This window comes from Thamnophis sirtalis, unplaced genomic scaffold, assembly GCF_051295495.1.
Source record: "Thamnophis sirtalis isolate CommonGarterSnake01/CBP01778 unplaced genomic scaffold, rThaSir2_p1.2 scaffold_2, whole genome shotgun sequence".
Taxonomy (NCBI): domain Eukaryota; kingdom Metazoa; phylum Chordata; class Lepidosauria; order Squamata; family Natricidae; genus Thamnophis; species Thamnophis sirtalis.
The window spans coordinates 140,155,238-140,183,003 of record NW_028261382.1 but is presented as its reverse complement, the minus strand read 5'-3'; the positions used below and the strand labels follow the sequence as shown (position 1 = coordinate 140,183,003).

Sequence of the window (27,766 nt, the reverse complement as noted above, 5' to 3'; positions counted from 1 at the left end):
TGGCAAATAAAGCCAATAAAAAGAAAAATAATAAATAAGTAAATATTCACACAGGTGTGGACTTTCTAAAAGTTTAAGATTAAAATCTCATTTTATTAATACATTCAATATAGATTATCTTCTTCTACCTCTTAACCTGGCAAAATAATTACAGAAAATTACAGAAAATAATTATTTTCTTGTAAATATATGTAGATTGACAAAATGAGGTGCATTAAAATAATGGCTAGTTTTTTGTCTTGTCTAAAAGTTAGGGCAGGTCACAGATCCCTTCAGTTCTAGCCATGCCAGCTGGAGATACTAGATTCTATAGTACAGTATGTGGAGGCCCTTAACTTTCCCACTTTAGTTCTAAAGAGCTTTTATCTCAGTGCAACTATGATCCCATTTTATTGTCTTGTGCTCACAAAACCAAGTAAATTGATTATTTCATTAGAATACCTGTATTTGCTCTGCAGTGCAGCTATTGGAGAAGTAGATTGGTCTCTTGCTTAATATCCTATGCAGAGTTGTGTTTTATTCTGTAAGTTTAATTTACAAAGAAAAACTTTTAATAAGAAGTACTCTAATAGCAATAGTTGCCATTCAGGACGAGTACTGTTAGAAATAGAACACTCAAAATGGAAGTGAAAATATTTTCAGTCCAACTCTCATTATTTCAGAGATTCTGTTATTTTTCTATTTTGTTGATTCATTTTTCTTTAGTATTTGAGTCCAAGATTCATAAATATGGTTTCTGGATTTGAAAGGATGACCTTCATTCAAAGGAACAAGTAACTTACTGGAACATGGCTTTGTTTCCTGGTATTTTAGCTATTTTGTGTATATCAGCAAAGAAAGCTGGGCTAATAAGGATAAAGCTTTAGAACATAAAGTATGAGGTTTATTTCTGCAAAAGTCTTTTATATCAAATTGAAAATGTTCAGTGTTAAAATTCAGTTTAAACAAATTAAATCAGAGACTGCTTTCTGAAGTTAACTATAAGAAAGAGGTATGAATAATTTATTGGTTATTCTAAGTTTTCATTTTACTTTATTTTATAATTGTGCTGCAATTGTGGGAAGTTTCGGAAGTAAAAATATTTCCTGTTCTTTCTTTGATAGGTAACATTACAACATATGAAGACTGGTAGAATTTTGAAGTTTCCCACAAACAAGTGGCTATCCTGGAATGAAGGGAATGGAAATAGTGTGTGTGAACTTTCTGCTGCAGAAAATGGAAGAAGCCTTTATCCAAGTAATCAATCTATTTTCTATCCAGGAAATCCAACAAGCCAAGATGATATCTGCATAATTGAAGTCCTGTTCCTTTTATATATTATTCACATATACAACATACTTTTAAAAGATGCAGGTCTTCACTAATGAGATCTTGGCTGCTCTTTTTATTTTTTTTTAAAATATCCTTTCCCCTTCCATGGTTGAGCCTACTTTTGACAAAGAAGTATAAATATGTGAAAAGTAACACAGTGTATTGTCCTACATCCATGATGGCGAACCTATGGCATGCATGCCAGAAGTGGAACACAGAGCTATCTCTCTGGGCATGCGAACCATTGCCCATTGCTCTTCCGGGTTCCAGTGCACTGGCCAGCTGGTCTTCACATGCACAGGAGCACTGGAAACTGGAATAGCAGCCACCTGGGGCGCATGTGCACTGGGTGGCTGCTCTTCCAGTTTCTGGCATCCACATGCACACCAACCACCTGGTCTTCTGGTTTCTGATGTGTATGTTCATGTAAAGACCAGCTGGCCCGTGTGCATTCACATGCTGGAAACCAGAAAACCATCTTCCCGGTGTGCACCTGTACACTAGGTGGCTGTTCTTCCGGTTTCTGGCACATGCACATGCATGCGCTCCCATTTCAGCACTCAATGCTGAAAAGATTTGCCAACACTGTCCTATACTGAGCTAGCTTTAAAACATTTTGAGCCCACTGTTGCTGGCCAAAGCTTACTAAAATTCCAACTGGAGTTCCCAGAGCCGAGGTGGCGCAGTGGTTAAATGCAGCACTGCAGGCTACTTCAGCTGACTGCAGTTCTGCAGTTCGGCTGTTCAAATCTCACCGGCTCAGGGTTGACTCAGCCTTCCATCCTTCCGAGGTGGGTAAAGTGATGACACGGATTGTTGTTGGGGGCAATATGCTGACTCTGTAAACCGCTTAGAGAGGGCTGAAAGCCCTATGAAGCGGTATATAAGTCTAACTGCTATTGCTATTGCTATTGCTATATATCTACAATTAGGCATTAAACCTGAACCTCTTTTTGCCAATTGGTGTTCTCTCTGCCAGATTATAATTTCTGCAAGTATCTTGCTTCCATGGCAGAGATTAGGTTGTCCTTTACCCACTTACCTGGAATAGTATTTAGTATTTTTAGTATTTTATTAGGATTTATAGGCCGCCCTTTTCCCTGAGGGGACTCAGGGCGGCTTACAATCATTAGGGAGGGGGTGCAATTCAAAATAAACAATATGTGAGCAAAATAAAATAATAAAAACACAACTTGCATTCAACATTCAACACTCGGGTTGGGCAAATTAGAGGAATAAGGCCCATTTCATTTAGAGGGATCTAGTTTTGAATAGAAAGCTTTGGAACCTATGTTAGATGGAGTGAAATAATCTGGATCCTGTTCTCTGCACTCTCTGGAAATTAATGGGGAATGAGTGGTGGTTACCATGTGGTAACCTCTTTTCTCTATGACCCCCCAAATGTTGTTTTTTAAGCACCTTTTAAGATTCCCTATTTACATTGGCTTTGCCCAGCCTTTAAAGTTTGCTCATCCCCCATGAATTGTTCCTTGCTTTTAATGGAATTTTTACATTTTGCTTTCAGTTCCATTTTTTTCTCTTGTTTTATACCCATATTTGATTGCATTGTAAGCCACTTTTCTATTTTTTTAATAAGAAGAAAAAGGGGAGCTTTGATTGAAGGGGAAAAAAACCACACTTTTTTCTCTTTACAACTAACGTGCCTCACTTCTTCAACGCTTCTACAAACAATGTGTTTCTCTCCTAATGCAAAGTCATTTTGATGTTTTACTTTTGATACCTCCTTTGGTAGTTCCAATAGTTTGAAAATTGTTGTTCACATTTATGACCCTTTCAGTCAGATAATGAAAGCACCAAAAGAGGCTCCTGCACATACTGCAGTGTCTCTTCTGGTTAATGCAACTATCCAGGAATGGAAGTTGTACCCCCTCCAATCCACAGTGAATCAAGTGTGTATGAAATGAATTGCCTTAGCAAAGTCAGTTATGACTACTTCAACACAAGGATGCAGCACAAGTCATGACAATGTGCTATATGTCCTATTATAGGGAAGTTGCCCATTTTTGGTGCATAAAAATGGTGTCATTTGTGTGATGAAACCATGACACATGTGATATCATTCTCCTCATTTGACTCCATGCAGTTTGTATACCTCTAATTTCAAATAACAATCATGAGACTTTATGTTAAACAAATACTGTATTTGACAGTAAATCTAACACGGAAATTTGTTTGTATTATATACATTTAAGTCATTGATGTATTTTGAGCTATGATTCTCTTTTCCTAGTTGTGAGTTATCAGGTTTATGTATCTACTGGGCATCTGGAACACGCTGAAACCACATCTTCCATTTATCTGTGCGTATATGGAGAAAGAGGAGATTCTGGTTTGAGACTTCTTGCTAAATCAGACCAACCTATAAAATTTCAGAGAGGAATGGTAAGTATGCCTAAGTAATACATTCATAATACATAAACTATTTATCTATAAGTTAATTATAGAGAAACTAAATGTGACTTTATTGCAGAACATTACATCAATTTTGAAGGAAATGGAATCAAACTTCAGACTTTAAGTCACCATTCAATTTACCTATATCTTGTTACATCTTATAATATATTCTGTTCTGTACAATATCTACATCCTAATCTATTTACGGTATATCTAAATATCCTGTTTTCATAATGAAAAATTATGCCTCCCTCCCAACTACCATTATGAATAATAAAAAACAGGATTCTAAAAATATATTAAGGAAAATAAATGTTACAGCAATAAAAAAGAAGGAAACATGCAAAAATCTTTGAGCAAGGCTTTCGATTTGAGATGCTTAAATGCAGGCATGTGGATTATGGAAATGTGTTGAATATTTAGCAGTTAGCAGCAGTTAGACTTATATACCGCTTCATAGACCTTTCAGCCCTCTCTAAGCGGTTTACAGAGTCAGCATATTGCCCCCAACAACAATCCGGGTCCTCATTTCACCCACCTCGGAAGGATGGAAGGCTGAGTCAACCTTGAGCCGGTGAGATTTGAACAGCCGAACTGCTGAACTGCAGTCAGCTGAAGTAGCCTGCAGTGCTGCACTCTAACCACTGCGCCACCTCGGAATATGAGATAGCTATACTTTTGACATTAGAATAAATTGTGTTGATTACTTGGTTATTGACTTCTTGTGGTGTTAACATCTATTGGAAAATATTAGGTACAGAGACTCAAAGTGTGACATAGTTGGCATCAGAATTACTAAAGTACTTCTAGGACATTATCCATAGTTCAAAAAGTTTGCAAAATAATGCTACTAAGTGGCAATTTAGCATTATGAGTTCACTATTTCATGATATTTCTGATGCCCTTGGTCCTTCTTTTTCAGTCATTCCTAATATGTATAGTAAAATATTACATTCTTATGATCTTATACATGATTTTGGTTCTAGCAAGGGTTCTAAATAGCTACTTAACAGTAAGTACAACATTTTGTCCCACTTGCAGTAACTATTGTATCGCTCATTATTAATCATCATTACTGTTCTACCTTATGTGTATCACATTATATAAATTGAAACATTTCAAGAAGCCAGATGTGAAAGGGCATTGTCCATACTAGCTAGAGGCTAGAGTCCTTGAACTTCAGTCCTTTGAACTTATTTTAATACATTTATCTTGAACTTCATTGACCAGAGATTTTGGTGGTTTGATTATGATTGACAAATAGTCAAGGATAAGTCAAATAATTGAGGAGAGAAGGGAAAGGAGAGGAGGAAGGAAGGAAGGAGAGAAGAAAGAGAAGAAAGGGGGGTAGGAAGGAGGGAGGGAAGGAGGGAGGGAAGCAAGGAGGGAAGGAAGGAGGGAAGGAAGGAGGGAAGGAAGGAGAGAAGGAGAGAAGAAAGGAGGGAAGGAAGGAATGTAGGAGAGAAGGAAGGGGGAAGGAAGGAGGAAAGGAAGGGGGAAAGGAAGGAGAGAAGGAGAGAAGAAAGGAGGGAAGGAAGGAAGGAAGGAGGGAAGGAAGGAGGGAAGAAGAGAAGAAAGGAGGGAGGGAAGGGGGAAGGAGGGAGGGAAGGAAGGTGGGAAGGAAGGAGAGTAGGAGAGAAAAAACGAGGGAAGGAAAGAGGGAGGGAGGGAATAAGAAGTAGGACCGTTGTAAGATAAGATGGATCTATGGGATGGTAAGAAAGCAATTTTCAAGTATATTGTCAACTGTAGGGAAAAAATTGTTATAAATACATATTATTAATAACAGTTATGAGATTATATAATTGTGAATGTATATATGAAATTGATAAAAAAAAAAAATTGAGGAGAGATCTATAAATATAAAGAGGTAGGAAAGATGGTTTTCCTAAACACTATTTCAACACTAAGCTTATGATAATCATTGTTTATTATTGTCTGAATTAATATCTCTTCCAGATTGACATGTTTGAAATACAAGCTGTGTCACTTGGACATCTACAAAAAGTGCTGCTGTGCTGCAAGAGTGATAACCAGTTGCAGGACTGGTACTGTGAGAAAATAGTCATCAGAGAATCTGGGAAAGAAAACATTTTCATCTGTCAAAGGTTGTATTTGATTTTTAAAAGAAACTTGCCAAACAATTTCTTGATTCCTAAATTGGCAATGTCATGCCTTTATGTTGCCAGTTATATAATTTCCTTGATTTTTACTTCTATTTCTTGCAATGACACAAGAAATAGCATCAGCTAAATTAAAAAAATGTATCCAAACTTGATTCATTCGAATGACAAAATCACTGAAGATGAGAAACACTTTGCTTTCCTGTTTCAGATACTGCAATTGGGCTCAACTTATACGAAATGCAAACTACTTTTATAGAGAGAATACACAAGTTGTATTTTCAAAACTCAAAGGAACATGACTGTTTCCTCCCTCTCTTAATTCTGCTTCCCCCTGTAATTCTTATTTTTTTTCCCCCAGGTATCTAGTTGCAGGATTTCATAACTTTCTAGAACCTAGAAAACATGCCAAAAGGAAAGGATTCCCATGTCTTTAACTGTTGTCTAATAGTGGGAATAGGAACAGATATAGAAGATAATGCCGTCTTCTGCTTCCTGATACCATTTTATATTCTCATTCCAAGCACAATTCCTACATCTGTTATTTCACTCAGTGCTGAAAGTGTAATATCAATTTAATTTTAATCGAGCAATAATTCCTTTATTTTAGAACTAGAATGGTATATAAAGTAATATTCCATCTCGTATTGATTCCCTGATTCTTTGTGTAATATTGGCCAGGTGATTCACGGTTTAAGGAATTATTTAAGGGAACTTCATACCGTATTTTCTAAATGTGTACCTGGCTTAAATCACCTGGTAGATATTTTTGAATACCAGAGTTGGACCACACATCTTTTCCACTTTTGTATATGTGCTCTTTAAAATACTAATAACAACAAGTATTCCACTTAAAGTCCAGGGCTTAACAAACCTAATGGGTTCTTAATGGTCTATCAGTATTTATCAAACATATAAAACAGCCTTTTTTGGGTAGAAGGCATATAATTGCATTGATGAAGCAAGACAGGCATAATTCTAGATGCAGCCAGTTTTTCAACATGAGCTTACCATCCCCTAGTAAATGAGCATCCATTTCCATTTTTCATTTCCTGCGTATAGTGGAAGACCCAGTGTTTTCTTTAAAATGGAATGTGAAATCTTAGTCTTGTTTTCCACTTTCCAATCTATAGATGGACATTTTTTTCTCACTTCAAAAACACCTGACTTAAAAATAACTGCTTCATATTTTGAACATCTATTTCTTTTGCTTTATTTTTAGATTTATGAGATATTTTTTGTTTTAGTTCTGTTATGAAAAGAAGTACAATATTTAGTATCTAAATAATTATGATAGTAGAATAATACCTTTATTAAGATCAATCAAATTAATATGTGTTGACAAACTCATTGGGTTGAGTTTTCAGTTCTCCAGAGCTATTTATCAGGAAGGTTAGTATAAAATCAAACCTTGCTAATTTAGTTTCTCCTAAAAAAATTTTTTTAATAAACACCTTTGCTGTCTTCAGTCTTCTCTGATGTTGTTTGAACTGGTTACTTCACCTGCTACGTAGTATGATCATATCTCTAAAGCAGACATAATTCTTTGCACTTCCTACTTTCTTTTCCTTCCCCTATCCTGTTCTTCCTTTTGTGAAGATGATGCCTATATGTTTTACATAATGAAGGAACATATGAAATATCTCTATGTAGGAATCTGTACTAATCCCAGGTGTATGTACCTTAAACCATACTTTAGCAATGGTGAAGAAAAAAACCCTTAAACGTCACATTATTATGATCTTCTGAAAAAAAGTCAAATTTCTACTTGCCAACTCATGTGATTAAAATATATAATTTTCTCTTTTGCAAAATTTATTCTAATTTTCATTACCTTTCTTTCCTGAAATTAATACTTTACCTTTCTACAATTGAATGATTACAACATGACGCTTTCAAATATTTTGTGTAGCTTTTTTATTATCATGTGTTAAAAGCTTTGCAGAACATAGAAGAATTATCATGTAAGTCTTCCTACTGAAAAAGCCATCCCAATTAGATTGTTAGACATGGATTGACATAATAAACAAGATATTTTCTTATCCTTCCTTCCTTCCATTAATTCTTTCTTCTCTTTTTCAGATGGTTGCCATATATGTCTCAAGGAATAATCCATTCAGAAATAGAGCTGTTTGTCCAGGGTAAATTATATAAACAGAATTTGGAGGGATATTGAATTTCTAAATGCAATATTATGGGCCTAGCACTATTGAATTACTATTGAACAAACATATTGGACTGTTCATCTAAATTGTTCAATCATGAAAACCAAATACAGACATAATGATCAGGATTTGCTGAATCTGTAACTCCCTATTCTCCATACTACCATAAGGCTTCCAAATATGGAACTTTATGGTTGTATGGGAGGCCGTATGTACTCCCACTGTACTATGGAAGTACAGTGGTTATAGGCTCCTCCTTGTGCTATTCTGCCAGTTTCATATGAAGATGCTTCATTATTTTTGTCCTCATGATGTTTCCTTCAGCTTGTCACCAGTTTACCTCAGATTTAGTCTCAAATTAAGCTTCTCACATTTATAACATTTCTCCTCTTCTTACAAAGCTATGCAATACAGTGCCTTTGTAGTAATTGTGGTAATGCCACAGTCAGGGAGTGGGTTCTGCCCAGTTCCCATTGATTTCATAAGACTTCTGTGGATATCCCAAGTCTCTGGCTCCTGATTTCATGATCAGTCTGCTGTTGGAAGCAGGAGAGTTCAATTTTTTCAAACTCCTCCTGAACCAAATACCCATTTATTTTCACTCTTCCTTACACTTTTGCTAAACTTGACAGTTGGTTGCTAAGGCTCAAAGGGGAAAGGAGGCAGAAAAACTAGGGCAATTTATTTAGCCCCAGTTCTCCAATCTCATGGATCTGATTCCCTTGTTTCTCCTTCCAGAGGGATCTATGAGATTTGAGACTGGCAGCTATATAAACACACACACACACACACACCTTATCTTGCTTCTCTTGCCAATCTGCCAAGCCCCAGGCAACCTTGTGCTTGATCCACAGCAGATGGTGCTGCCTCGTAAAGCAGAATAGCACTTCATGCTTTAGCAGGCAAAATCATCCCTGTCCCCACATGGATATCAATGGGGAGTGACATCTGTCTGATATAGCAGCAGCTGCATGGAATAGTATGAGATTTCTTCTCAATGAAACAGTTGAGCACATCCTTCTTCTTCCATGCATCATTTGGCTCAGAACCAGGTTCTGACAGGTAGCCTACTCATCTGTCAAAACCAGCTCCTTGCTTTGAGAGAGCAATTGGTGTTTTTTTTTTAACCAACAGGTTAAATCTACTAATCACTTTCCTTAAGTTGTCCTATTCCATGAATACAATTATTTTTATTTTCTTGGTTTGTCTCGGATGCAAATAAAATTAATACTGTTGTATTGTTGTGCATTAACCATGTGAGAATGGCAGTGAGGCAGTTCCACATATTGTATGTTGGTATTCTTTGCATCCATCTCATGGATTGAATGAAAGGCCATTAATACAGACATGATAAACAGTCCTGCAAATTATTCAAAGAACAATAGAAAGCTGGCTGCTTTTAGATTTTTCAAGTGTGGCAAGCTGGTTTGTGAAAGATATTTTTTTCTTCTGCAGGAGCAGAAGAGTTAATATCAACTTAGCACCTCTTCCCTCCTTCCACATTTTATTGTAACCTGACAACTCTATTATTAACTGTACTGCTATTTTATTTTTGGCAGAAATGCAAATAAATCATCAGTTGAAAATGCAAGAGGAAGAAAATGGTAAACTGTTCCGCTGCTTTTTCTTTTAATCAAGTTTAGAGATAACTGAAATCTGTGGGGGTGATGGTTCTGTGAACATCTTTGCCTCCTTTTAACGGACACATTTTCTGGACGGAGGAACATTATGGAGAGTAATAAAGGCACTCATATTATAATATCTCTTTCTCCACAACACTTGTTAAGAACAAAATTCCTGCTTTTATTTTGAATTAGTTCTTTCATTATCAGTTATCCAAAATTGTTAACTATTCACAAAGGTAATTTGTATTGAAGACATTTTTTCTTTATTCTGGCAATGTGACTTTGGTCTCTCTTCCTGATGTGATTTCTCTTTGATTGGCATTTTATCTTAAATAAATGTAAAGAGGAAAAATGTGGTTTATAGCAAATTATGCACCCATCCACAGTTAAAAGAATCAGAGGGTATGAAGATTTTGTATACAAGAGGGAGGGAAATTTATGATCCAGTTAATTTGGATCCTTTAACTATGACCATTGCTAAACTTCACACTTGATGATTAGCATTTTCTAAATGTGTAGAAAGATTTAGATTTTTTTAAATGAGTAGAAAACTATGGTGGCATTCACAATATAAACACTGACACACATTTGAAATAATTTTAATCATGGTTCTTACTTTCGGAGTGCAAGTTGTAAATGAAAGAACATATTTGAGAACAGGGAGGGTTAATTAGAAATTTGGTCTCAGTCAATTCTAGCTAGAGTCAACTACTTCTGTAGCACAGTGGTCTCCAACCTTGGCAACTTTAAGACCTGTGGACTTCAACTCCCAGAGTTACTCAGCCAGCTGAGAGTTGAAGTCCACAAGTCTTAAAGTTGCCAAGGTTGGAGACCACTGCTGAAGCACACAGTGGGAGAATCATGCTGAGGATGTGCCCTGTGCTATATAAGATAATATACTTCCAATTTCTAGCATTGGTTCGCTTATTATAATATTCTGATATTATAATAGTGATTTCATAAATGATAGGGGGAAATACCTCTCCTACCTGTTATTAAAGCTATCAGTACAAGAAAATGATTAGGAAATTATACTATCAATCCTAGTATGTGTATATTTATTAATAAGTCATTTTGTGTCCCACAATAGCCTTCAAGGTGGCTTACAATTTAAATCATTAAATAATATATTTTACCCATATATTGAAAATATGAAAGAATATGAGATAAGTTACTAAATTTTTTAATTACATGACACTTTAAAATAGATATCCTTTTTTTCAAATATTTATGATTTGATCACACAGTTCTGTGCACGTTCTCTAAGAAAAATATATATATTCCCACTATTTGGCATAAATTATTTCCAGGTAAATCTACACTAGAAAGCAATTGATGTTGCATTGAAGACCGTTGGGTCATCTAATTCTATCTGCTCTTAAAACATTATCAAAGCATAACCTTAGTTTACAGTATTTTACCATCCAGTATTTTATCCCATCCCTGAGCACCTGCTTTTTCTTTTAAGCATTCGATTGTTCCTGTTTCCTAGGCTTAGTGATGCATTGTTTGCAATAAAGCTGGTACTGCACAGCTCTCCAGGCACTAGGTAGTTACTGAGATAAAACTGCTCTGTCAGTGGAACTCATTTTAATTTTGTTTACCTGCAGGAGAAGATTGGAAAATCACTATAGTCACTGGAGGTTTTGAAACAGCTGGCACAACAGCAACTGTGTCCCTTTATGTTTACGGAGATAACAAGGCTTCAGGTCCTCTTATACTGGGATCTGGAAAACACCAGCTGTTTAATCCCAACAGTACAGATACATTCCAGGTACAATATGACTTCATACAAACAATGAAGAGTAGCTGAGTTATTCAAAACAGGTTTATTCTAAGGTGAATAAGTGACAGACATTTATAATGCTTCTATTGTAATGATTTCAATTCACATTTCATTGTCTCAGTGGTTCATTGAAATAACATGTAGCATTCCTGGAAGAACTGAGTGATATGCATATTTATGGCACCACCAATCATACTAAGAATAGTTACTAAAAAGATAGCTAAAGTTTGGGAAGATACTAAGCTACTATTACTGTATATATCAACTTTACTTTTCCTTTCTGATGCATATACTGCGGTTATTTACATGCTATAAAACAGAGATTGAGTTGTTGCACACAACTTGGCCTGCTTCAAACCATTGATTTCAAGGTTTAACATTTCAGCCTGCCAAATAATTCATAGGACTCTTTATCATGTCCACATTAAAGTCTTTGAGTTCACAGTAAAGTATACTAATATAAAATGCACTACTCCAATAAAGAAGTTTTATTCTGTCTCAATACTGAGACCAGTGATTGGTACAATAATGCAAGACAATTTAAGGGCAATGACTGGGAGAAATCCAGGTTGTTTTCCCCTCCTACCAAGAGTAACTTACTGTTGAAGAAATGATCATAATGTGTGATAGGGCTATGCGATGGGGAAGGCTTGTGCATGATGATACTTTTCCATGCTAGAAACCTTGTGCTTTTTCTGAATAAGAGCTTTGACTGCATCTGAAACACCACTAAACCTGGTTGGAAAAAAAGTAGTTAAGATGACAAGTAGTATTCACGATTCATGATGGGTGGGGCTTTATCATGTTAGTAAATAAATGTGGATGCTGTTCTTCCCCCCATGGTAATGAAACCAGTAAGAAAGTATAGCCCTGTAAATCTCTTATTTAGCAGCAGCTTCAAAAAATTTAGAACACACTGATTTGGGGCAGGATGAATAAAAAAAGCTGGTAGAAGTTGGTTCTCCTCCCTGATTTAAATCAGCAAGAGCACCAGTCCCCTTTCTGATTGGTCTAGCATTATTTGAACTCTTTGTTAAACATGTACTTAAAACAAGTTTGTTCTTCCAAAACAGCTACCGTCCATCCAACCATTATCCAATTAATGTTTTAATGACTTAATGTTGCTTTCCTAATGCTAGATAGTGTTAGCAGATATCTTCGAAGAAGCCAGATATCCAGACTCTCATGCAATCCAAGCCAAAAGCACCATAAACCACCACTAAGGCACTGCTAAGCCACCAGAAAGCAGCAGCTTCAGGTGACAAATAGGAGTGGGGCAGTTCCAATCTCTGACCATGTCATCACCACATGATCAGAGGGGCTCATAGATCAACAAGGCTAGTATTATGAGAAAGGATAAAATTATTTTTAAACCGTTAGACTCATTTAAATTGTCACCTTGCTACTTAGAAAAAGACCTTGCTAACATGTCCTTCAAAAACAGAAAGACAGAAGCATGCAGATGCCAGTAGTACTTACTTAATGACTAGAAGTGGGACTGACAACTATGTCACTAAGCAACATGGTCATTCAGTGAAACATCATGTGAACGCACAAACTTGTAGCCTCACTTCCACTGTGGTCATTAAGCAAGTCACCTGCAGTTGTTTAAATAAAACTCAAGTGGCTATGATTTGCAATTCTACTGCAGGCTTCTCCATTGACTACTTGTTGGGAGCTGGAAGTAAAGCACGCAAATCACATGAGAGTGGAGATGCTGAAACAGTCATAAGTCATAAGTGCCAGGACCAGTTGTAAGAAATGTTTTCAGCACCATTATAACTGAAGTATGGCTAGACAGGTCACTTGTTAAGTAGGGACTGTCTGTATTAACAAATTGAGGGCTAGTGCATTTATTTTAGTTGTTAGTCTTTAAAGCCAAAGAAAACACAATAACTTGTTTTCCTAGAATCACTCATAGCTTGGACAATAATAACTGATAATTAACCCCTTATTTTGGGACAACACTTTCATTAATCATTCCAGAAAATGTCTAGCCAGAATATAACAGCCAAGATCCCGTGTGAGATGTAGAGCTGTTTCTTTAAAACCATTCAGTATTTCAATGTTTGAAGCTCATATTCAGAAGAAAACTTTATGTGAAGGTCTGTGAATCTTGAACAAACTTAGATCTCCTTTAAAGTATTAATTAGCTCCGAAAGTTACAAATTCAGTGAGTGTTTTAGCTTGGAATTGCTAGTGCTACTAAGCCATATCTCCCAAACCACTTCTTGAACATAAATTCTAGCAAATTTCTGGGTCACAATTTTAAAATTCACTAGTAACTGTCCAAAATATAGTCCATTTCCATTACCAGCCCAGCAAAGAAATTTTCAAGGATATTAACATGTTTCGTTTTGCAGCTGACTTCATTTTCTTGGCATTTTCTTTTGGAATACTTGCTCAACTTTCCATTTTAGAAAAAAAAACTATGATTTCCTAGTGGTTCACCATCCAAGTTCATGAATAGTTTTTCAACCAAGATTGGCTAGGTAACCAGGAAGTCAGCAGATAGTCAGCTCAACTTGAAGAAAACTTTGATCTTATTTTATTATGAAATACATGCATTTTCATTTTATCTGAAAATAAACCAAAACACTTTTGCTATTAACATTCAAGACATTTGAAGGGAGGTAGCAGACTGTGGAAGATTGTATCAGATGATATCCACAGGGAAATCCAGTAAAAACTAATAAAAATACCAGTTCCATAGATGACATAGAACAAAATACGTAGCTGCCTTTATGCCCTTAAGATGGTGGGATGGGATAAAGGGAATTGTTATCCAATAAATCTAAAAGGCACCAGTATGGGAAGCAGATACTCAATTCCCCACATAATGTAAAATATAAAAGACATGTAAAATAATGACAGTTAACAAAATTAAACTAGTATGTATTGTAGTAGCCATTGCAACTTCCCACATTACATTTTATCCCCTTTCAGAAATGATTATTTCTGCTTTTAAAAAATTAAAACTGTCACCTTCCCCTTATCCAGGTGCAAATATTGATTAGAAGAAGACCTTGAATTTGAACTTTGAAGTGAGTTTCATTGATATCTGAGAAATCAATGTCTCTAGGACTAAGTGACAAGCACAAACTAATGGGATTCATTTCAAGACAGGAGACAATACCTCCCATTCTCAGTATTTGTCTGTAGTTTGATTAATAAGATAGATTTAGTTGCTCCCAAAATAAAATATGTGACATGAAATGTACCTTCAGTTACAATAGGTATACTTCCTTTTGGTATCGGAGATTTAGTTCTGTCGTCTTTTCATAAATCTATAAGCTGTCTTATACTTAGTGAATTTATATCATGTGATCTTACACAGCTTAGTTGTACAGCTGTAGCGGGCTGTCTAATCTTGATGGCCTGATTAGACCTTTTTGCAAATCATCTGATATATCTTCCATAGTCTACTACCTCTAATAGCCTATCATGAGAAAATCTAAACAATTTTGGTTTTGTCTTTTGAAAGAATACATGAAATTTATAAGCAAATTCTCTTATTAGATTGCACTGAAGTGCATCATATCTTTCAGAGAATGATGCAAGGATTTTCAATCTAAGCTCTTTTTTTCTTTTCTTGAAAAGCATCTGTGATGAAATTTTCTGTAAACATTCCTTTCATATTTCATGTATATGTTGAGATTGTTTTATGGAAAGGACAGGAGAGTCATAAACAATGAGAAAGTGAAAGCATTTCTTGGAATATATTATCATGAACTGAGCTGAATATATGCGAGATTAATTTACCGGTATATGGATTTTTTAGGGAGCACTTTGCCATGAACTGAGCTGGTAATACAAAATACTAATTTATATTAATTGATAAAATACTCACTCAACCATATTAGTAAGCAAGCAAGAATTCTATGCCAAAACATATTACCAGGATGAGAAAATGTGATTGAAGTGAAACTAATGGTAAACAAATATAATCACCAAGATGTCACCATTCTCCAGCATCAGTGATTAGAACAGTGATCACAAGGCTCGGTTTGATTTGAGGGAAGGCCTATCAACCAATGATTTCTCCCTCCCTTCTGTTCTACAGTATGACCCTTTGCCTAGACACCTTTTTATTATTATTGCTGCCATGGTTCCACCCTTCAAAATTTGGAGGTTTGGAAAATTGGATCAGGAATGGAAACTTGTTGGATGCCCAGAATTCGAACAGCATGTCTGCCTAACTCCAAATAAATAATAATATTCCCAATTGTTGGCTTCCATTTAAAAGCTCAACTTCAGCAGAATCTGGTGGATGCTTATATGTGTGAAGCTGTCCAGAAGTTCTTTTGAGGGATATTTTTGAATGCTGAATATTGAACATGAGACCATTTGCATGCAACAACCTATGTCTTCGCTGTGATGACAAGCCTCCTATTTAGCAAATGGAAGTAAACATTTTTATTGGTTATTATGAAAAATTAATAATTCATTGTTATATAATACAGGGAATAAATGGGTCATTCCCTTGGTTCTCTGGATCTATGCAGAAAGCCCCCTATATGTTGCTTCTATTTTCAACCTAAATGCACAACATATATTAATAGCATTTAGGTGCTATTGTTTTGCTAACGTACTTTGGATGTTCTTGATGAGGATGTGAAGGGGATATGAATGCAAAATAATTCCACACCCTGCTTTCTGAATGTTGCAGAATGTTAGAAATGCATTTATTGAAGGTACAAATATAAGAAATGTTGACAGTGATGGATGTATAAGCACTCTTATTCCTTGCAATAGTGAAATAAAATAGAACTCAGAAAGAAAACCTCTGATTGCATTGTACTGGCAGTAATATTTTTAAGGTTAGTAAGTTCTGACAGAATGTCTTGAATAAGCAGTAGTTTCATAGATTTCAGCTGTCTGCCCCTTCAAAACACATCACATAAGTTGGCACATATCAGCACAGTTGGTAATCTGTGCTTAAAGGTAGTTTGATAACTGGAGCACTAGGTGAATTGAAGATAAAGCTTTGTCAATTGGCACACAAATGACACCTGCCATTTCCTTTGGTTGTTTTCCAATAATTTGGAAATTTGAACAAGCTAAAGATTCAGAACAGACTGTTCAGTACAGATAGATGCTTATGTACACACAGATGAATTTCTGGATTTTGTGCATTTTTTTAAATATATGGGCAGATAGTCTGTACTAGTGGATGAAAATGTAATACAAACACTCCTACGTACTTTCAAGGAGCAGAGTGAACAGCCTTAGTGTAAATCACATTGGTTCTTTACATGCACATCTTTAAATGTGAAACTGCTGCTGAAGAATGCCTGTTTTTTATGATGCAAGACCAGGAATTCTCAAATATGATATGAAATATGGTATGGTAACAAGGAAAAATTGTGGAGTGTCACTCAAAGGGCAATTTTCAATCTTTTCAAGGAAGGAAAGGGATTATGAGAGATGGATGATTGGGAATTGGCAGGATTTTGGGGATGGGGAATGTTGCTGACTGTGGAAATTGGCTGGTAGGAATTATTGAGGGGAAAAAGAGGAAGAGAGCAGGTTTGGTTCCCAGGAGGAGAAAACAAAGCTATCAATGGTGTGCAGTCAGCTGTGTATTATCAGGTAGTTACATTAAGATTGTTCTTGTAGCAGCTATTGTTTGAGCCTATTTTCTTGCTTTTAGGGTTGCAGTCTATTAAAATGTGATTCTATAAAAGCTGCTCATTGAGACCTTACCTTCAGTAAGTCCCATTTCTGAACTCTGTCTACAGAATTCAGTGCTAATTATGAACTTAAGTTTTCCTACAAACACTCAATCAATCAGAATAGAACTGGAAGGGACCTTGGAGATATTCCAGTCCAACCCCCGCTGCTGAAGCAGGAGACCCTATATCATTTCAGACAAGTGACTGTCCAGACTCTTCTTAAAAACCTCCAATGATGAAGCACCCATAACTTCTGACAGCAAACTGTTCCATTGGTTAATTGTCCTTAGGAAGTTTTTGCTTAATTTCAGGTTTCCATCCATTGTTTCTTGTCCTGCCCTCGGGTGGTTTGGAAAATAATTTGCCCCCTTCTCTTTGTGGCAACCTCTCAAAAGCAAACATCATGTGTCCCCCACCCAGTCCTTCTTTTCTCTAGACTGGCCAAGCCCAAATCCTGCAACTGAAGGGATTGCCACTCAGCTCCCAAAGGTAGTAGCCCCTCTTTGAAGAGAAAGTATACTCCAAAGACAAATGTGCTGTGCGTGATCTTAGTTGTGATTTGGTGAAGGAACCAGAAGAAAGACTATGTGGAACAGATGCTGCATCTATATGGCTCCACATTCACTTTGGTCACCTTTGCAGTCCTGAATATTCTTGGTATAGAAGTATGTGGAAGGACAATCAGTGAACTGCCATTCCTCTCAATACATATGATACTGGGGAGCAATAAAAGAAATAAAACAAGAGACTGGTGTGACTGATGTAGCAATTTTACAAAAAGAAATGGGGAAATTCCATGTGGTTGTAGGCAGATAAGAAGCAACATAGCCCAAAGCTGAATAGGAGGCAAAGGAAGAGAGTTAGGATGGCCACTCCCTAGAACAGTTATGGTGATCCTTTTTTTCTTGGGTGCCAAAAGCTGTATCACATGCATGTGCGTGCCCACAACTATAATTAAATGCCCCCCCCATTGTTCCCCTTGCGCATGCACACACTTGGCTTTCTTGGAGCCTGGGTTTAGGACCTGGCTACCTGAGAGACCGCCTCCTGCCACATACCTCCCAACGACCAACAAGATCTGACAGGTTGGGCCTCCTCTGGGTGCCGTCGGCCGGACAATGCTGGCTGGTGGCCCCTCAGGGGAGGGCCTTCTCTGTAGCTGCGCCGGCCCTGTGGAACGACCTACCCATCGAGATCTGGACCCTTTCCACTCTCTCGGCCTTCCAAAAAGCCACCAAAACCTGGCTGTTCCGGCAGGCCTGGGGCTGTTGATCAATTTCCAGCCCCATCTAGACAGAATGGATGGTGTGTAATTTTAATAACTGTATTTCTAATTTTAAATTTTTAAATTTTTTATCTCGTTTCTGTAAGCCGTCCAGAGTCCTACAGGATTGGGTGGCATATAAATTTTATTAAATTGAAAATTGAAATTGAAATTGAAAACAGCCTTCCCCGCCCCACAGGTCCTCCGGAGGTGGCATGTTTGCAGTGGGATCATTTTTCGTCCTCCCCAGGCTCCAGGTGCTTTCTTGGAGCCTGGGGAAGGCAAAACTGGCCTCCTCCGCCTCCCCCAGAGGCCTTCTGGAGGCTGGAAATGGCTCTTTTCTCGACTTCCAGTGGCCCAGTAGGTCTATTTTTTGCCCTCCCCAGGTTCCAGAGCTTTTCCTGGAACCTGGGGAGGACGAAAACGGCCTCCCCAAACCCCCGGAGTCCCTCCAGATGCTGGAAATGGTCTGTTTTCCGACTTCCGGTGGGCCCAGTAGGTCTGCTTTTCACCCTCCCTAGGCTTCAGGAAGCTCTCCTGAAGCCTGGAGGGTGAAAAATGGCCCAATGGATGCACTGGACATTCATTTCTGAACTCCGGAAGCCCGAAATCAGCTGGCCAGTGCATGCATGTGTGCTGGAGCTGACATAGGGCAACGCCTCGCATGCCCTCAGATATGGTTCCATGTGCCACCTGTGGCATGTGTGCCATAGGTTTGCCATAATGGCCCTAGAATATCCCAAGGTATATAGATTACGCTGTGAGTAATAAAGGTTTGCCAAGATTCAGTCTAGGATGCAAGCAAATAAATAACTGAACTTTGGCTGGCTTGTATGTAATTCAAGCCTGGACTGGAAGTGACAAATATTTAAAATATAACATGACTAACAGAGGCATCCAAGTATATGTAATATGATGATTATATTCACTTGTGTTTAATTATTGTAACAATAGCTTGTTGTTAAAACTAAAGTTAGCATTTTTGACAGACAAAATAATCATAGTTTGTCTAATTAATTCTAGGCCTCTCTTCCTTTTATAAGCAATGCGTTTTTAGTTCCTGTGAGCTTGGGAGGAATATAACAACCAGACTAGGAATAAGGTGGGAAACTACAAGCAGACTGGGCATTCATTTGCATTTCATGCATAGTTGCAATTAGTAAGTTAGCAGCAAAACTGTCAAGTACCAGGGGAATCAGAAGATCTGGTTGGTTCAAATTGGTATAAAGATTTATTGCAAGCTTAAACTCTCTATAAGAATCTGAACTACTTACAGTCCAAGCAGATTGGTGATAGATAAGAGTCACAGGAATTCAAGGTGGCTAGACTTAGATCTCTTGTGGCCTCAAAGGGACTCATGACTGACAATCCATTTGACCCTCCCTTGGACTCCACCTGATTATTTTCTACAAAAGCCTGGTTTCAAATAATACACGAGTAACTAATTATGTTGGAATTTACCATAATTCAGGAAATAAACTCAATACTTTGCACTGCATTTTCAACTAGTTCAGCAGAAGGAAATAAAGAAGTGTACTTGATAATACTCTTAGCTTCAGTGCATGTTTACGAGAAGTCTTTTGTGTGGTTACTCATCTGATATCCTGTCTTTGGCATAATGTATTGTCAGTGAATTCAATACTATCCTTCCACATTTATTGGTTCCTCACTCCAATGTTTCCTTCTGTCATTCCCCCCACCCCTTCTGCTCCATTGTATCTGATTCTTGGACCCTGCCTAGACAAATGGTTTGCTATTGCCTGCTTCCTGAGAGAAGGTGACTGACCCAAGGTCACTCAGCTGATTATGGGACCAGAAGACATGGTCCTCCAGTTTCTAGCTTGATATTTTAACCACTGGTTCTTCATTTCATTTAACTGTGTTTAAATGTTACTGTTTTGACCTAGCGTAATGATATGTTTGTTAAATGTATTGTTTTAGGATTAATTCAGTAAAGGCAAGAAGTCTTTAATAATCTGACTCTAAATCTTGTGTTAACACTCTGAATAAATCTATTACATTTATACTTAAACAAAATGATCTTTAAGCAGGATAGCAATGATATTTAGGGTAAAAATATAACTAAGGTCATTAACACATTTACTGTAAATTTACTCAGTTGGCTCACCTTTGAATGTGAAGTCTTAGTAGAATTAGAAAGAAACTTTTAATCATGTGGACTAAGTCCTTAATATTTAGAGTTTCATATGGTTATGACATATAATATGTATCTACAAAAGCTCCAAAATCAGCTACAGCTTTTCCCCAATCTCTTTTCAGTTTCAGTTATTGCAAGTAGCTCCAAGGGTGAGGGAACTTTTGATAATTGTCCTTCCACTGGAAATCTCATCTCCTAAGAAAAATGTCCTAAGAAAAGTTAAGCTACCTACTTTAGTACATTTTTCATCTTTGGGCTCTGACCTTCTTATTCTCCCCCAGGCCTTCTAAACAACATGCTATCTTTATTTGATGTTAATGATACGATAGTTATTGGAAGATTTGTTTATTAATAATTTGGTTTCATCTCATTTAATTAGTTAGATTAATCTGTACGGGTAACTGAAATATAATGAAAGCTTTTCTTATCTATTTATATTTTCCAGATTAACCTAAAAAATATTGGAGAACCATACAAAATCCGAATTGGCCATGACAACAGTGGAACAAATCCCAGTTGGTACCTGAATGAAATTAGATTTCAAAAGATGAATTTGCCATCTGAGCAAGAAATATGTTTTTCTGTCAACTGCTGGTTATCTGAAGACCAAGGAGATGGAGACACATGGAGAGAAATACCAATTAGGAGGCCTAAAAAAGAACTTCTACCATGTATGTCTATAATATATAATTCTTTTTAATTCAGTTATTTGTCTATTCATTTCAATTACATATTTTTATTATTCATCTTATTATTCATCACAATGTTATGAAAGTAATGAAATAAGAGTAGGAAAACTTTAGATGTTAGGGAATTATACTTACTGTATATACTCGAGTATAAGCCTAGTTTTTCAGCCCACTTTTTGGGCTGAAAAAAGCCGCCTCGGCTTATACTCGAGTCAGTGAAAAATTTGCCCGAAATGGAGGAGAAAAAGGGGCGGGGCCATGCTGCTGGGTGACACTCGTGAATGGCCCAGTGCCCCTGTGAGTTTCCCCTCCCTCTGTGTCAGTTTGCCGCGCAGCGCGCACCGCACCATCTCCCCTCCTCACGTTCTAATGTAATGCAGGGCTGTCTTACGATTCCCCTTCCTCCCCCTCCTGCCGCTCTGCAACGATGTCCCACCTCCTCCTTGTTATGGCAAGCAGCCACATAGCGATGTCCCACCTCCTCTGGTACAGTGATCCAATGATAGGAATCACTGTGCCGTGTGTCATAGGAGGCGGGACATCGCTCCCGCGGCTGCACAGGACATCATCATCACAGCGGGACATCAGCATCATGAGGTGAGTGAAGTATTTCATTGAATACACCGCTAGTTTACTGTTTTTCTTTGAAATAAATATTCAAAAACATTATTGGTATCTATTTTTATTTTTGAAATTTACCGGTAGCTGCTGCATTTCCCACCCTAGGCTTATACTCGAGTCAATAACTTTTCCAGTTTTTTGTGGTAAAATTAGGTGCCTCAGCTTATATTCGGGTCGGCCTATACTCGAGTATATACGGTAGCTAGTATTTTTCAAAATACTAAATAGTCAAGTGTTTATTCTCCAGAAATATATTTAAAATGTCCCAAAATCAATGGATTGTTTTAGCAACTTTTATATCCTCACTTAAGCATTTCATGAAAAATATAAATTAATACACTCCCTTGTGCAGTACAGAGGAAATCTAGATTTACATTTTCAGAACTGTTTTAATAAAGTTTATTTGACAAGGCTTTGAACTTTGGCAAGTTACAATTATCTAAATATTGTGTGTTAGGGAAGAATTATTTGCACAGTCTTGCACACATGAATGAAATAAGAATGTAAATGACTTTAGCAAATGAATTAGCATTTAATAATGGTGGAAGTTAGGAGGAACTGTGCAATCAGTCAGGCCAATGTTATTTAAACTTACTTATTATATCTAAAAATATTCACAGTCATAAAAACTTTAGGTTGGTTTTCTGATGTACTGAACCATTGATAGACTCCAAAAAAGTCCAAAAAGGGAAATGAAGGTAGTAAAGGCAAGCAACTGCATTCCCTATTTAGCATCGTGTACCTTGTCATTTATCAATATAGTATAGTTTTGGTAAAACAGAACTTGAAGTACCAGAAATAATTACAGAGTGGAATGCATAATTTGAATAATATAGTCTAAAAAGACCAAATAATAAAACTATGGAAATATATGCGTTGCAAAATATTTGGGCGATGTTCTTTGGAATGTCCTTCTCAGACCAAGCACACATAAATATACAAAGTTTTATTAATAAGGCTTGGAAACACACACACACACACACACACTTACAATATAGAGATACATTTCCCCCCAAAGTTCCGCAAGCTTGGCTTACCAGTGTTCAAAATCTTTCGGGCACACCGGAAAGTAATCAGATCCAGCCTGGGGTTCAAAGCTTATAGCAGATTCATCAGCTGGTCGAGGTTCAAAATCAGGGTTGCAACGTTCATAATTCAAGACACACAAAGTGGAAGCTAACAATGACTATCATCAAAGGAGAGACTATGTTTGCTGTCCATTTTAGAAGCAAATCTGATGGATTGTGTTGGATAGTAATCCCATGCCCTCAACTTCAGAGAGCAATGGCAGTTATGACTACTGTTTCTGTTTGCCCTATCTCCTTTGCCTGCTTGGATGATAGTCGGTCTGGCAGCACTGGAGCTTGCGGTTCATTATCTGTCAGAATTTCTGAAACTGGCTCTGTCCCTGACTGCTTATCAATGCTCAGTGTTCCCCTCCTTTAATTACAAACCTGAGCTCAAGAATGCATTCTGCAATATAAGTTGCTGAGTTTGATCTCGCACATTTTCCAGAACATCTCCTACAAATAATTTTCATAGCATGCACAGCAGTGGTGGATTCCAGATCCCACTGCAACCGGTATGGTGCAACAGGGTCGGGCGTCCACCACATACATGTGTGCAGCATGTGTGCAGTGCATACATATGTACTTACTACCCACGATGTTCCAGCTGCTTGGTGGAGCATCGCGCAGGAGCCATACGCTCCGTGTGCGGAAGCCCCGATTGGCTGAAATACAGGTAAGAATGGCGAGCGAGTGAGCCCTCTGGAGCACCGTACTGGAATGGTACCTGGTGTTCCCAGCAGGCACCGGTATGCCCGTACCGGGGCATACCAGTTGTATCCCACCACTGATGCACAGCCCTAGATTCCAGGATCCAGTCCATCTACTATAAGAGATGGTAATATACCCTTTGCATCCAGAACAGAATGTACCCATTGAAATCTTTTAGACTGGCAATTTAGGATACAATTATTGATAGTCAGACTGGGTTTAGCCACTAGTGTTTCTTTTTGGAGTATGCTATACTTTATTGTCTTTTCTTTTTTGATTATTTGACTTCTGATCCATTTCCCTTTTTAATAATTTACAGTTTGGACAGTTCTTCTTTTGATAAGTAATTCCATGTTATTAGTAAGTTATATTCTGATCCAAAAGGAGTACATCTGAAGGTAGATTCTGACTGGAAATTATGAGAGCTATTGCCCACATGGTTGGAAGGCATTCAGTCAAATGTAGTTGTTTTTTTCTTGAGCAATGCTTGGACATGAAAAGACAACCTGAATGGAAACAGAATTTCTTGCATATCAACAGCTGCCTTTTGGATGGAGCCAAATAAAAGGGTTTTTTAAAACAGTTTTTGTATGGACTACTCTTCTTGGATATAATATTTTTCCAAGTAAGATATTTGTTCAACTTTATTAATATTGGCGCTCTAGTAGCATATTTATCTTTGCCATTCTTAGTACGTTATGATTATTAAAATGTATTTGACAAATAAAAGTAAATGGAAACTTTTTATAGCTGTTAGATACATTCTAAATTTGTACATTTATGACTTCAAATTACTTATTGATTTTGGCTCATTTAAGTTGAATATCAATAGACACTAAACCCAACTATGGATTTTTGCTACTATCTTTTACTATTACAGAGAGTACAGCTTTGGGCCATCTGCATTTCTAGTTGTAAAAGGGTAATTGTATAAAAGCTTGGAAATAGCCATAATATATAGGGGTTACATCAAAGGAGACAAATGATACAAGACACCAAATCAGAATAGAAGATAATATAGGTAGCTTGGGGTTGAACTGTGAATCCCTGGTGTTGTCAGAGCTTAGTTGTTTGCTTGCAGACATTTCATTACACAGCTAAATATCATTGATGCAACAGGCTGCTCCCTGTTTAAATATAGTAGTTTGCCCTACCAGTGTTGGTGGGGGCATAGTTTTGTCTTTAGTAGTTCCTTAATAGTTCTTCAATATATTGTTTTCTGCCTGATTTTGTTTGCTTATCTGGGGTAAGCTGCTGAAGAGGATGAGGTCTAGTCTTTTTGTTTCATTCTTAAGCTTTTTATTGCCTCTTGTGAATGGTATATAAAGGTAGTTTATCTCTGTCTATTGATGGCTGATTTGTCTGAATGCTGATTTTCCATGAATTCTCTAGGATTTTTGGGTTTAGCTTGCTTGAGGTTGCTTCACAGTTTCCCAGTTTAAACTATGGTTGAGTCTGTCCATGTGTCATGTTGTGTAATTTTTTTTTCATGTTTTGGCATTTGTGGATGTTTTGCTAATCTTCTGCTCATCTGTTTACATAGTGGCTGTTACAGTTCTTAGTATAGTATAGACTTTATTGTCATTGTACAAAATAAATACAATGAAATTGGTTGTAAATTCTTACACTATATATTGTAGATAAGTCCTGGTTTTCTTCTTGGCTACAGGATCTTCTGGTTTACTTAAGTTGTAGAAGGCTTTAATTGGTTTGCATGCTACAGTGAGTCCATGCGATTGTCTATTGGTTATTTCTGAGATGCTTTTGATGTATTGGTGTTTTCTGTTTCATAGCATGGTTATGTTGTAATGAGATGAGCAGTCAGGCACTTTTTGATAAAGTGTTTTGTTGGAAGTGATTGTATAGGTAGTTGTTTTCTTTCTTTAGTATTCTAGATTGCTCACAAAGCAAGCTCAAAGAACACCAAGGATTCCATATCCTATTATGATCCAGTATAAATTTCTGAGTAAACAACTTTTTTTGCCAGCAATTTATTCACTAATTTTTTTTAAAAAAAACTTTTATTAGAAATATGGACTAGAAGAATAAAGTATGGTTTATGTTTATATTCAGTTCAGGAATTATCAATTAAGATAATTTAATTAAAGGTTTACTTTGCTCTTCTTTACCTCCCTTTGTTAGGGTTAGGGTTACCTTATATTGTCTCAGTATAGACCCATAAGACTACCAGTACTTTTGATTTTTCTCCATTTGCTGTATGAATCATCCAACCTGTCTCCATATGGCAAACAGTTCCTTTTAAACTAATATTTAAGTTCTTTCATTCTTCTCTATAGCTTATTCTTCCTTTGTTTTTATAATATTAGTAGTTTATGTAAATACCACTGAACTATATTTTGTCCAACTTCCTTGTCATTTCCCCAATCTACTTTTCCCCAGATCTATCCAATTAATGCTGTCTGTGACCGTGTAAAAATTGGTTCATTAATTGGTTGTCCAATTCATGTTGTTTATAATTCCACCTATACTATGGGATTTTCACTCTTTCTGCAAACCTTCATTTATACATTTATTTATACAGAATTTCTATACTGCCATACTTCAAAGACTCTAGATGGTTCACAATAACAATAAAACCAGGTAATAAAGCTTCACCAAATAAAAATAATCTTCCCAATTCAGGTTGATCAAATTTGTGTTCATTGTATATTTTTCAGCATGTATTAATTCTTGACCCGCTAATCATTTTATCACACGTAGTAATAAGTAATCTATTCCCATTGCATTCAATATGTATGTTTCTTTTAATGTTCTCAAGTCTGATTTTCAGATAAGAAAGTAGGTAGAAGTATGGACACATTTTGCTTTTTTTTTTTGGACAAACATTCTAACACATGCTAACTTACCTTGCTTCAAATATCCTCATGTCTGAAAATATATATATCCATCTTTACTAAAGCTTCTAAAAGACATTTATTTGGTCTGCCAATCTTTCATTTATGTATAACTTGCAATTATTCATGTTATTTTCCCTGTCAAATACATTAATTTTGTTTTTGATGTTTCAATTTTCAGTTCTATAATCTTTGTTACATAACACAATCTATGTAACCTTCACTGCAAATCACTTTGGTTATTATAATATATATCTACAAAATACATAAACATCCTAAACAAACCTCTCTAACATCACAAACATTCTTTATACATTTATTTATAAATTAATTTTCTTGCTTAGTGCTGAATCATTTGGTGAGGGTTGCATTGATTCTTTCACACGTAGTTTACTTCTACTTTGTACCACTCTTATTGTATTCAACAATCAACCTTCACATTGATACCAAGTCAAAAATTTTTATAATTCATGCATAATTCATTTTATCACATGTGTTTTCCAAATCAACGAATGCTCAAAAAACTTTGGATCTCTGATTCATATAGTTCTCAATATATTTATTGAAGTATAAATATTTAGTTTGCATAACCTGTTCAGCATCAAGCCATATTGGACTTTTAAAATTTTCCTCAGCATCTCTTCTCATTCCCTTTTAGTCAGGATTCTGCCAAACATGAACATAGGTACCATTTCAGAAGCAAAACATGCATCTTTTACCATCACAAGATTTACTGTATGTCTTTCTTTATGTTGTTTTTCTTGGACACTAGCTCCTCCTCCCCCCCATAGGCAGTGGACAAATTAATAAAGATACAATGATAGAAGCAATGCAATAGACAATAATAATATTATAATACTATAAAATGGAATACACTGTTACTCTACTCCCCAATATCTTTATTTTTTATCCATTTTATTTATTTGTTTGTCAAGCGTGTATAAGATAATTGATATAAATATATACAAGATTATGAATACATGAAATCTATATGAATAAATGGGGTTGTTAGGACAGTTGGTTCATTTGGGCACTTATGCATGCCCCTTACAGACCTCTAAGGAACAGGGTGAGGTCAACAGTAGACAGACTAAGGTTAAAGTTGTGGGGGTTTGGAGAAGAAACCACTGAATCAGGTAACACATTCCAGGCATTGATCACTCTGTTGCTGAAGTAGTATTTTCTGCAATCAAGTTTGGTATGGTTTACCTTAAGTTTGTATCTATTGTGCGTTCGTGTATTGTTGTGGTTGAAGCTGAAGTAGTCATTGATAGGTAGAACATTGTAGTAGATAATTTATG

The 27,766-nt window shown here is 36.6% G+C and overlaps 1 protein-coding gene across 1 annotated transcript in view; it reads left to right on the top strand.

Moving 5' to 3' along the window:
- Positions 1–27,766, top strand: part of RP1 (RP1 axonemal microtubule associated) — a 211,981-nt gene that overhangs the window by 55,868 nt on the left and 128,347 nt on the right. The window contains exons 20-26 of the mRNA XM_087707060.1: positions 1,104–1,236; positions 3,563–3,714; positions 5,686–5,834; positions 7,932–7,990; positions 9,574–9,618; positions 11,250–11,413; positions 20,968–21,193. Coding sequence (XP_087563186.1) covers positions 1,104–1,236; positions 3,563–3,714; positions 5,686–5,834; positions 7,932–7,990; positions 9,574–9,618; positions 11,250–11,413; positions 20,968–21,193 — 928 coding nt within the window. The remainder of the gene's footprint in view (positions 1–1,103; positions 1,237–3,562; positions 3,715–5,685; positions 5,835–7,931; positions 7,991–9,573; positions 9,619–11,249; positions 11,414–20,967; positions 21,194–27,766) is intronic.